Consider the following 12,841-nt stretch of genomic DNA (forward strand, 5'->3'; position numbering starts at 1 on the left):
TGCATGACAGCTCTCATGAAACCATTTATTGATGTTGCAGAGGGGTTGTGGTTTGCATTGGCAGAAGGAAGACCATACTGATGAAATCACAGATCCTTGAAATTGTCACTGAAATAAGAAATATCTTCTGTTTTCTAGTCTACTGTTCCTGCTGGCTCTTCCATTTGCACTAAATGCGGAGCTAGCAATTATCCAAATGCTCGATACTGTGGATCTTGCGGTGATTATGTGGAACCCTTCACAAACATAGAATCTAGTAGTAGTGTGATCTTTAATGGTAGAGAAATGGAGACTCTTTCTAAGGTAAGTTCTATAAAAGAGAATGCCACACAGATACTTTGGATTATATATATGTATTCAGATTATTTGTGTACTATCTGCCACAGTGTATCTGATTATTGTTTGAGATATTTGTGTTTTCATGAAGAACTTAGGCTCAAAGTATTTATATGTGTGGCAGGTGGTAAATGAGCGTATTCCTGATCAATTGAGTCCACTTGACAAAATTACAGGCATGGACCTTTTTTCTTTCTAGAAAAGAATCCCTTCCATGAAGAAGGTGGGCTTGCTGTCTGGCTCTTTGGTAAGGGACATTTCCTTTGCAGGGTGATGCAGAAACTCTTATTTGGCCTTATAGAATGGTAGCATAGATGATTGTCCCCTGAGAGTGAAAAGGATGGACTCGAGTGGGGCTAAAAGCTTTGGAAATGGCTCTACCCTTCTCTTTGGGGACCCTTGGGGCCCACAATTTCTTTACCTTGAACAAAGTATATAAACAATAGAAATTTTTATCAAAGAAAATTACATTAATCAAACAGCATGCCAAAATTTATGGGATGAAGCTAAAGCAGTCTTTAGTGGAAAACATATCTCTAAATATTTTTGTTAACAAAACACTTTTATCAACAAAAGAAGTAACAAATAGAGCAATGAATTGAGCATATAAGTAAAAATAACTAGAATAACAACAAATGAAAAAATGCCCAACTAAACAGAGTTGAAATTCTGAAAATCAAAAGACCAGGTTGGATTTGTACCAAAAATTCATCGCTGGTTCAATAAAAAGAAGTCTTTCAATGTAATAAGCCATATGAATCACATAAGTAATAACAACTATATGATTATATTCATAGGTGCTGAAAACGCTTTTGACATTATTGTTTCAATTTGACAAAATTGTCTAATTGTTTCTGTTAAAATGCACTAGAAAATATAAGAATAAATGGACTTTCCCCCAATATAGTAATATTTTCCTAAAACCCAGAGCAAATATTATATATAATACAAAAAATTTAGTGGCTTTTCCAGGAAGATTAGGAGCAAGCAAGGATGCCTGTTATCACCAGTACTACTTAACATTAGTGTTAGAAATGCTAGCTATTGCTATAAGACAAGAAAGAGAAATTGAGAGAATAAAAATAAGCAAAAAGGAAGGATTATTTTATTTTGCCAATTAGATGATGATTCACTTAGAAAGTCCTAAAGACTCAACTAAAACTAATTGAAACAGTTAATAAATTCATCAGAGTTGTGAGATATAAAATAAATCAAACATAATTCATTGGCATTCCTTTATATTCCTAACGAAACCCAGTAGGAAAGATATAGAAAGATAAATTCCAGAAGGTATAAAGTGTTTCTGAGTCCACCAAGACTTACCTAGGAACTCTATGAATTTAACTACAAAACACTTTATTGAGATAAAGACAAATATAAAATAATTAGAGAAATGTTAATTGCTTATGGATAGGTTGAACAAATATAGTTAAGATGACAATTATTTCTAAATTAACTTACTCAGTGCCATACCAATCAAACTACCAAAGGATAACTTTATAGATCTAGAAAAAAATAATTAAATTCATATGCAAGTAGGAAAGGAGGCCTAGCAGTACTAGATATCAAATTATACTACAAAGCAATAATCTTCCAAATAATTTGGTATGGTTAATAGATTCAGTGTACAACATACATAATCAAATGACACAGCATAATGTTTGATTAACCAAGAAAAACAGAAAGAGTAAGTCAGTTAGTCAATAATTATTTATTAAGCAACTACTATGTGCCAGGCACCGTGCTAAGCTCCAGGGATACAAAAAAAAGCAAAAGACAGTCCCTTCTCTAGGAATTTAGAGTCTATTGGGGAGACAACATACAAACAACTATGTACAAACAAGCTAAATACAGAACTCATTGGAGATAATCAGCGCAAGGAAGCATTAAGGGGGAATAAGAAAGGCTTCTTGTAGAAGGAGGACTTTAAGCTGGGAAGTGAAGAAGTCAAGGAAGGTAGGAGGCAGAGAATTCGAGGACAGACAGTGAAAATGCCTGGAATCAAGAGATGGAGTGTCTTATGTGAGGCAGAGTGAGAAGGCCAGGGCCGCTGGATTGCAGAGTACAAGAGGGTGAGGAGAATGTAAGAGTTTGGATTATGAAGGGCCTTGAATGCCAGAGAATTTTATATTTGGTCTTGGAAGTGATAGGGAGCCACAGGAGTTTATTGGGGTTGGAGCAGGGGGAGAGGTGACATAGTTAGAACTATAATTTAGGAAGATCACTTTGGCAGCTGAGTGGAGGACCGACTGGAGTGGGGAGAAACTTGAAGCAAGCTGACCTACGAGCAGGAACTAATCAATAAATCAATTAACAAACATTTATTAAGCACTTACCTTGTGCCAGGCATTGTCCTAAGTGCTGAGGATACAAAAAGAAGCAAAAGACAGTCCCTGCCCTCAAGCACTTCACCATCTAATGGAGGAAACAACATGCAAACAAATATATCCAAAGCCAGCTATGTGCAGGATAAATAGGAAATAATTAATAGAGGAAAGGCACTAGAATTAAGGGGGGGAGGAGGCTTCCTTTATGAGGTGGCATTTTAATTGGGACTTAAAGGAAACCAGAAAGGTTATTAGTTGGAGGGGAGGAAAGAGAGCATTCCAGGCATGAGACAGCCAGAGAAAATGTCCAGAGCTTAGAGATGGAGTGTCTTCTTCATGTAAGAGCCAGAAGGCTAGTGTCACTGAATCCAAGAGAATATGATGAGGGGTAATGTATAGGAAGACTGGAAAAGGAGGAAGGGGCTACCAGAGTGGTGGCAGTGTCAGAGGAGAAGTTTTGAACTTGAGGGACTGGGAGGATGGTGATGCCCTTACTGGGGGATCACTCATCTGACCACTGCTTTTAATCTGTCCTTAGAGGACAAGTAGCTGCTGTTTGTTCAGAGCACCCAGCTCCCTCCTCTGGAGGAAGACACTCAAATTTGTGTTTTAGGTCTAAATGTACAGTTACATTTTTCCTTCTTTTCCTCCTCTAGATATTCTTCTCCTTTTCATCCTCTGACACAGTTCACTTTTCTTTTCTGCCATTTCAGATAGTTTTATTAAGGGGGGAGAGATATTCATCCCTTCCCTCCCCACTTCAATTAATTTAATCATAGAAGGTCTGGAATGTTGTCACAAGTTGTTAAGTGTAAGGGTGGTTACACATGGCAGAATGTTAATGTGTCAACAAAAATGAGTGTATACTGTGACCCTTTTATGAGGAGTAAATGTCTTTGGTTAGTTCAAGAAGGGAATGGTATGATTTTCCATGCAAGTGAGCTGGCCATATCTCTAGAAGCATTAAATTGCTGGAGAAATTCCAGAAATTTACTAGTCCAGTTCTTGTTCACAATTCATCAGCTCAGGAGTTGGATTTATCAGTGGCCCAAGCAGGCCCCAAAGGGACCGACAGGAGGATTTTACAAAGTGAGAAAGGACTTCCAGTTCTAGGAATTGTAAGTAACCCTTTGTTCCTGTGTATCATAACAGGGCCCCACAACTATTGTACTCTTAAGTTTACTCCCACTCTTCCCATGGACATTGTGTGTACTTGTAGAAAAGGGCTCTCCAATTTTATAGGAGGAATGTTTTATTCCAAATGTTTTTTCTTAGACCATCTTAGTAAATGCTTTTGCTAAAAGCTAATTAATTGTACTGGCTGATTTTTAATGGGAAGCACACTGATGGAGGTTTATGAACCACAGTAGTAGAAATAGCCACAAATAGAGTTACCCTGAGAACCCAAGGTAGCAGTTGCCCCTCTGAGGACCTAACCTGTGAGTGTGACTGCAAGTTTGGGGTAGCTAGAGGATGTGCTACACTTTGTTTACTTATTTTTTTCCATTAAATTTCCACATCTGGTTTTGAAAGAACTTTTAAGAACTTTGTTGTCCCCAGTAATCTAGGTGGGGGGGATTGCATTCCTTGAGCCCTGTCACCTTCACTTCTAGAAGGGAGACCAGCCTGCATGTGCCACATAGATAGGAATCGCTTGGCCATGGCAGAAATACAAACATTGCACACTCAATGTATGACACACACAAAGGATGGGGATAGAGCAGTGTAATATACATGTTCTCTCTGGTAATTAATATTCTTAGCCTTGTTTTTTAAATAATTTATTCAGAACCCCACAAATACCAAACCAAAAAAAAAAAAGCATTTCCATAGAGAAAGCAGAATAGGAGGGAGGGGAAAGGTATTCATCTTTGTTTTAAAATCTGCTAGTGAGTGTTTACAACTTGTTTTTTAAACAACTCCCTACGACCTTTACAATGTTATATCCTCCTAACAGCCAAATTCATCTTCTCCTTTCAGCAACTTAATAGCCACGTACACATTCCTTTCCTTTCTCTATAACTCTCAGTGTTTTAGCATTTTGTTTTACTTATCTTGCTGCTCTAACTATATTCTTTCCTCCTCTTTGAGCCCCTTTCTCTCAATCTTTTTCTTCTCCAAGATCTGAGTCTTCTTCCTCCTCCTCTTTGAGCCCCTTTCTCTCAATCTTTTTCTTCTCCAAGATCTGAGTCTTCTTCCTCCTCCTATTTCAGGCTGAGGTTGTTCTTTAACTTTTCCTCAATTTCTCCTAAAATGTAATCTCTGACCTCCTTCTCAAGGCCAAAGTCCTCTAAATCATCTGCATGATTTTCCTTTCCTATTTATTCAGCCTTAGTCCTCTCTTCTCCTGCTTCTTCCACAACCTCTCACAGAAGATAGAAACACTGCTGAAAGTCATTTAGTACTGACCTTCTTGAATTCATAAGCAACTACCTGGGCATAAGTTAGACCCTTTTGGAAACTGTATCCCCTATAGAATTATAGTACTTACATAACACTTAATGAACAAAAGCACTTCATAGTGATCAACTGAAAAAGGGTTAGTGAGAACAAAGTAAAAAGTTTAGACTATTTATTTCATTTCTTGTTTTCCCCCACAGCATCCTTCATAGTTTGATAGTTTCCTTTGTTCAATGTTTATTTCTCTAGAAAAGATTTTCTTGTTTATGAATATAATTTTGATATGAAGACTAGATAAGTTAAGAAGACTAGAAAAATTAAATTATGTTTTAATTTTTGCCTTCTCTATTTTGCCTCATAGCCTCAATCAGCATGGCTACATGTTCCCATGTCGAAATCTAATATGCCAACAAAGAAGGACAAAGGCACACAAACAGTTGGCTTGTTTTACCCATCGAACAAGTTTTTGGGAAAAAAAGAAATGGATCTTATTTCTCTAAAAGAAAGGCAGGAGAAGATGAATGATCACAGGCCTCTGTTCACAGCCATCAGCCCTGGAAGAGGTGAGGTATAAGATATGATTTCTTTAGCGATCAGTGGGGAAATTATTCTCTAGTGTTTAAACAGAATATTTTCAGCCTTTTTTTTTTAACCATTCCTGTTTTCATAAGGTATTCTTATTTGACTGTAGAAATATTGCCAGCCCACTGTAATCTAACCCCTTAACATTATCATTTTCTGGTATAACCATTACCAGACCATCATCTATCACTTGGTTGCCTCTCTGAGCTCTCTGAGAAAACAAGAGCAAAATTAACATTGCTGTGATAATTCTCATTCATAAAATTATCCTTTTGAAAATAGGTGCCCATATCTGTGAGATTATGCCAGAGAGGCATAATCAGGAGCAAAGAATCATTTAGGGTATTGAAAACCATAGTTCTGATTTGAACTGATTTATGCAAAATAAATAAGACTCTGTCCAAGTGTGACCCAGTTCTTTTCCTTTGCACGTGCCTTTCAAAATCATTAGAGCCTAAACATCTCACAAATATTTCCTGAAGGATTCATTGTTTTCTTGTTTATTCTTCTCAGTTCAAGTCAGAGGGAACTTGTTACTTATACTACTGATTGCTCTTTCAATGTATGATGATGTTTATATTTCTTTGGTCCCAAATCTGTGTCCCATGAAGGACTTGTTTGTCCATTCAAAGACAATTGTTTTTATTAGTCTTTGAACAGGTAACTTCTCCTGAAAATATGCATAGCCGAGACTTTCTTTCTGCCCTACACAAGTGCTTGCGTTATTGGGAACACCAAGATCTATTCCTCTCCCTTCCTTTTTGGAGATCTTTTGAAAGCTGCCTCTAAAAGTTGTAAACATAAGCTAAGGAAAAAAAGAGACTTAAGGCTTTCAGCTTGAGTCTGGAGGTCACTTTGAACCAATAAATCAAGGTGAAAGCAATAGGTAGGTGGTACAGTGCATAGAGCACTGAACCTTGAATCAGGAAGACCTGTGGTCAGATTTGGCCTTGGATACTTGCTAGCTATGTGACCTTGGGCAAGTCATTTAACCTCTGTGCCTCAATATCCTCCTCTGCAAAATGGGGGTAATGACAGCACCTACTTCACAGGGTTGTTGTGAGGACCAAGTGAGATAATATTTGTAAATCACTTAGCACAGTATCTGGCACATAGTAGATACTTAATTAATGCTTATTACCTTCCTTTCCTCTTACAAATACCTTGTTCTTGAACCTCCTACAAAAGATGTTCAGGCCTGACAAAGAATCAGAATATATTTTGTTTCTGGTATATTCTGACTGTGCACCAATCATCTTGGGATAAGCAAAGGAACTGGTATTGAATTAGAGTTCAGTCAGCCCCCAGGCCTCAATTACCAGGAATATATTGACCATCCTATATACTCATCTTGATCTCTTTTCTTTTCTGCTATTTGAGGATTACCAAAACAGACACCCTGTGTATGTCCACTGACAAAGTAACCTTGTGGGCAGGAGTTCCAAACAAATTCTACTTCCAAATCCTATGACTAATAATTCTATTTACCTTTTCCTAATCCTTGGGATTCAAAGTTGAAGACTGCCTAGGTGAATATCTCCTTTCTCTGCTACTATTACTTCTCCCCATTACCTCATCCCTCTTTACCAGTCCTATGCCTCCTGAGTCTAATTGTCAAATCTAATAGCCTTTCTCAATCCTCTTCCTTGTTGACCCCTTTATCATTGAATACTGTTGACCTTCTTCTCTTATGGATACCATGTGCTCGCTGGTGACCCTGCTTTCTCTTGGATCTTCTGCTAATTGCTTCCCCTCAATATCTTTTGCTATATCTTAATCCATGGCATGTCTACAATGTGTGTACCTCAAGGCTCTGTCCTGGACCCTCTTTTTTTTTCTTCTATACTATCTCTTATAATAATCCCATCAATTCTCAGGGATTCAGTGTACTCTCAGGGCTGCTTTGGGTGCATCCCAAAAATTTTGGCATGTTGTCTCATTCTTGTCATTTTGTTTGATGAAATTATCATTTCCATGATTTCTTCTTTGACCCACTGACTCTAGGATTAAATAATTAAGTCCATTTAAATGTGAATTCTTTCTACAAAGCCTATTATTGATTATAATTTTTATTCTTTTGGTCAATAGAAGATATGTTTAACAACAGCAACAAAAACACCTTGTTCTCAAGGCAAGACATAATGAGCACAAAGAGATCAAGGGGAAGGTTATGGCTATATATGTTAAGAGACTTAATGTCATCCTGAAATCTAGCCGAATGGAAAGAGCATGTTTAAAGCTATTAACAGTTACACAATACCAAGTTTTGGGAACTAGCAGATGGACACAACGGCTTTGGAAAGTATCCTAACAAAAATCCATATAATATTAGTGACCCTTTGACACTTAACATTTAACCTAAGGCAGCTATAAAAAAAATGAATACTTACTCCCCAAAAGGGAGAAAGAAGAGTGAAATTTGTAGAGCATTTGACCCTACAGAAATACTTTTGGAACAAGCAAATATCAATAACTTCATTGGGTAATAATAAAGTCTTATAGCATGTACATGCCATTGGATTTGTAGAATGTAATCAAAAGTCTGTGAAAGATTGTGTTTATGAAACAGCTAAGTTGCTTAGTTTCCCCAAGTGGAAAGGGGAACATCTGCAGGAACTCAGCTAATAATAGTGGGTAGGAAGCAGTGGTCAGAGAGTCCGAGAGACCTGGGCTTGAATCCATAACTTTCCACCTATGCTAGTCCCTTAACCTCTCTCTGTCTCTCAGAATTATTGTGAAGATCAATTGACATTATATAGATAGAAATATTTGAAGTACTTTTATGAAGACACAAAGAAGAGACAGAATGTGAAGAGGCAAAAAGGATTTCCAACCTTTATCAGAAAGTTGGAGATTGGAAGAATGGGACACAAAAAAGGAAAAGAAAGACATCTTAAATACTTGGAACTAAATGATATCTATGAGGATTCCTGTAGAGGAAGAGTGAGGTTCTGAACCTTCTTAAAGCAAAATAGTTTTTCACATGCCAAGAAATGATGATGGGAATCCGTAGGTGCTTTTCAGTGCTTGATCAGAGGAAGAAAAGAGGGATAATGGTGATTGGAGAATCCTTTCCAAGGGGGTACTGAGGCAGCTATTTATTGTTCTGACAATGAACAACAGAGAGGTCTACTGTCTTTCCAAGGCATGAATTTGACTGTGATGGAGAACTTCATACTAGTCAAACCTGATAACCACTACCACATCTGTTGGCTCATTGTATATCCAAGTGATTCCTCTAGAAGAAACCAAGGAAACTTTGATAAAGAATATGGAGTCCTGGGTGAAAACCTCAACACTCTGGGGCCACAAGTGGTGTTTTCATCCTTGCTGCCAATTAAAGGTAGTGTATTCAGAAGAGAAAGGCAGCATTAAGAAGTGAATAGCTAACTAAGAAGATAATGTCTGAGAAATCAATTTCAGTTTATGAGCCACAGCTTAAAATATGGAAATGTATAGACAGGGATAGACAGATAGGAGACAGAGAGACAGATAATTTATGGAGCACTTACTAAGGACGGGCATTGTGCTAAGTGGGGGAAGATAACACATCAAAGGGAACTGGTGGGGAAGGGAAGGTGGCATAAGGCAGAAATGTCTAGAAAATTAGGAGTAGATCTGAGAGAGAAGTAAGCATGGAGAACCTGGATACTTTCTGAAATGGTGGTCCTGGGCAGGAACTTACCAGTTGGAGGAGGGGACTTCAGGAAAAGATGTATCCAGGGTGAGAACACTGCTAGGGAAAAAAGTGCCTATTTGCTTCCATAGAGCAGTAGTTCTCAAACTTTTTGGTTTCAGGACCTCTTTACATTCATAAAAATTATTGAAGACCCCCCCCCCAAGAGCTTTTGTTTATGTGGGTTATTTCTATTGATATTTACCATGTGTGAACTTAAAAATAACTTAGTATTATTATTACAATGGATTTTAGCCCACTATCACAGATTGCAATAATGCGTTGTTTTAGAAAGTTGCCTGAAATTCAGAGAAGTTAAATGCCCTGCTGACAGCCATACATGTGTTGTTAGAGGTGAGAATTTTAATTCAGGTCTTCCCAACCCTTAGTGCAGCACTCTACCTCCTATCTCATTCTGCTTCTTATTTAGTAGGGGATGAATTCCATCTCTAAGTTCAAAAAAACAAATCCACGATTCACTAAGCCAGTGACAGGGAAGGCATAGTTAGATACCAGTTGCTGCAGCATTTAGTGAACTGGAAACTGGAAGATCTAGCACTGTTTCAAGCTGTTGCATTAAGTGGCAGGAAGGGAAGTATTAATTTTGCCATATCATTCTGTGCCTTGCCCTTGTCAATCACACATGGAGTGCTGAGTTCAATTCTGGGTGCTGCATTTTAGGAAGCATGTAAATAAGCTGCATTATTCCAGAAGAAGATGTTTAGCATGGTGAGAGGACTTGAGAACCTGTCCTATAAGAACCCAAAGGTAAGTTTTTAGAACAACTTGGGATTGTTGAAAATGCTGTTCAGTTTCTTAAGTGAAATCTAGTCTTGGTTTTTCCTGTTTCATTCTGGGTCTAGCTCATTGTCCATCTGCAGTGTCTGCCCAAGAAATATCCAAGATCTGCATACTGATAGAATAACTGAATGGCAAACTATGCTATAGTCAGAACAATAGGCATTCTTCATCTACTTGGTTTTTCCTGTGTAGATTGATAGGATGAACTCTTTTGAGTAGAAGTAGATCTCATTAAGGGGATTCTGGGGCTTCACGTTATCAGCTCTTTAATCATCTACAAACAGAAACAGAAGACTTCAGCAACTATAGAATATGATCCATGACAGTGGCAAACATTGTTAATGATCAAACATTCAATGACTTCAAAGCAAAGGTAATTGAACATAGGAGAAGATTTTAAAAATATGTTGGAAATTGGGGTTCAGGATTAAAAAAAGAAACAAAGGTTTATAAACTACTCAGAAGTTTCATGTCTGTGTATCATAAGTATTTTCAAGATGCTATATATAGCAAATATAGAATAATATCCCTCAAAAATAAAGTTGTTTATATCTAACCAGACAGGACACTGTTTTCCAGTGTTTGTATATAGTCAGAATATATAGTCAGACCATGGACTTGTTATACTAAGGTGAGAACAAATCTAGAAGCAAAATTTTAACTGTAAATCTTACAACAACCTTATAACCGTGAATGATTTATCATTTACTCAGTATAAATTCTATACTATTCCACAGTAATCATTGAAGGAAATGGAGATCAAATTAATGAAAACTCTTCCTGATTAGGAACTTTGATATACCAATCAACCCTGAAAAAGGAATTCAGAAAGGTAAAGCCTAAGAAAACTTTAATTTGTGAACCACTACGTGGGAATTGCAAATTGTCATGTCAAAATAACTAAATTACAAATATGATTAAATATTCCTTTATTGTTCTCGTGGTAGTATAGTTTTGACCTGATTAACAAATCCTTAAAAAAGAAGGCAACAGGGGCAGCTAGGTGGCACAGTGGATAGAACACCGGCCCTGAAATCAGGAGGACCTGAGTTCAAATTTGACCTCAGACCAAACACTTGACACTTACTAGCTGTGTGACCCTGGGCAAGTCACTTAACCCCAATTGCCTAAAAATTTTAAAAAAAGAAAAAGAAGGCAACAACAAATTTGGTTTGATTAGCAATTAAAAGTCATAAGTGGTCTTGGAGGTGGAATAGTTAACTAAAAATAATCATATATATTAACCCCATCCAAATTTTAAAAATAAAGAAAGAGGAGAAGAGAAATAGATTGTTAGCATCACAAATGAATAATTGATGAATTGTGGGAAAAGAGAAAAGTTAACAATACCAAACCCATATACCTATACAGAAAAGAGATGAAGGTACTTTATCTTCACAATAACCCTGTAAGGTGGGTGCTAGTATTATTTCCATTTTACAGATGAGGAAACTGAGGCAGACAGAGGTTAAGTAATTTGCCAAAGGTCACACAGGTGTATAATTTTTTTAAAAGTTAAAGAGAGATAACGAGAAATTTCAGGACTGTATTTAATGATTTGCATATACTAAAGTCTGGGGTTGGATTAGTACTGATAAAATAAGATACAACATACTCCTTATTGATAAAACAAATATAGCAAAATATAATAGAGGAAAAAAACAGAGTCAGGAGCAACTGAGTTCAAATCCGGCCTCAGACACATAATACTCACTAGCTGTGTGATTCTGGGCAAGTCACTTAACCCCAATTGCCTCACCAAAAACAAAAAAAAAAAGGAAAAAAAATTTAATGTTGCTATTGTAACATTAAATATAAATTAATTGAAAGTTCCCCATTATGAAAATTCTTCTTTTTTATTATTTTTGTATTCCAGTGCTTGGCACAGCACCTCACACGTAGTAAGTATTTAAATACTTTATCTACCTGTGAAAAAAGGAAAATGGTTTTAAAAAGAACCAACAATATATTGACTATCAAAAATATACCTAAAACAGAAAGTTACAGATTTACAATGAGAAGAGGTTAGAATATAATCTACTCCCTCTTCTCCCATATACTACTGAAATTCCATGCGAAAAAAAAAAAGTCATCTATAAACTTCTCATTGCTAATTATGGGTATTCTAAGCCATTTCTCAGTCCTTGGTCTTTATCACTCAAACCTAATTCTGGTTAATCTCTCCTCCCTTTTGGTAATCCTAGCTAACCTTGGACAAATTACTTACCTTCCCTGCGCCTCAGTTTCCTCATCTGTGAAAGGAGAGGTTTGGACTGAATGACCTCTAAGGTTCTTTCCAGTTCTAACCTTCTGATGTCATAATTCTTTGATTTCCGTGACACTGAATTCACAGTTCTTCTACCTCGAAGGACCATTCCTTCTTCTATTTTTCAGCACCTGCTCCTTTTCTGTCTGCTAAATGTGGGTGTTCTCCTGTATAGGTGTCAATGAAACTATGACTGTTTTAGTGTTTTTCATAATATCTAGCTTTTCATGGTGTGTCTAAATTTTTTCCATTTAGAACTTTTGTAATTAATAAGAATAATAGCTAGCATTCATATAGCATTTTACAGCTATTATCTCATTTTACCTTCACAATCTGTGAGGTTGATGATATTGTCTCACTTCACCTTCACAATTATCCTGTGAGGTTCGTGCTATTATTATCCCCATTTATAGATGAGGAAACTGAGACAGAAGTCAAGTGACTTGCCCAGGG

At 36.9% G+C, this 12,841-nt stretch overlaps 1 protein-coding gene across 1 annotated transcript in view; it reads left to right on the forward strand.

Annotated features, from left to right (window-relative positions):
- Positions 1 to 12,841, forward strand: part of DZANK1 (double zinc ribbon and ankyrin repeat domains 1) — a 110,836-nt gene that overhangs the window by 49,851 nt on the left and 48,144 nt on the right. The window contains exons 12-13 of the mRNA XM_027840442.1: positions 139 to 303; positions 5,425 to 5,626. Coding sequence (XP_027696243.1) covers positions 139 to 303; positions 5,425 to 5,626 — 367 coding nt within the window. The remainder of the gene's footprint in view (positions 1 to 138; positions 304 to 5,424; positions 5,627 to 12,841) is intronic.

The sequence above is a fragment of the Vombatus ursinus genome, unplaced genomic scaffold (assembly GCF_900497805.2).
Source record: "Vombatus ursinus unplaced genomic scaffold, bare-nosed wombat genome assembly UNPS02014841.1, whole genome shotgun sequence".
Lineage (NCBI taxonomy): Eukaryota > Metazoa > Chordata > Mammalia > Diprotodontia > Vombatidae > Vombatus > Vombatus ursinus.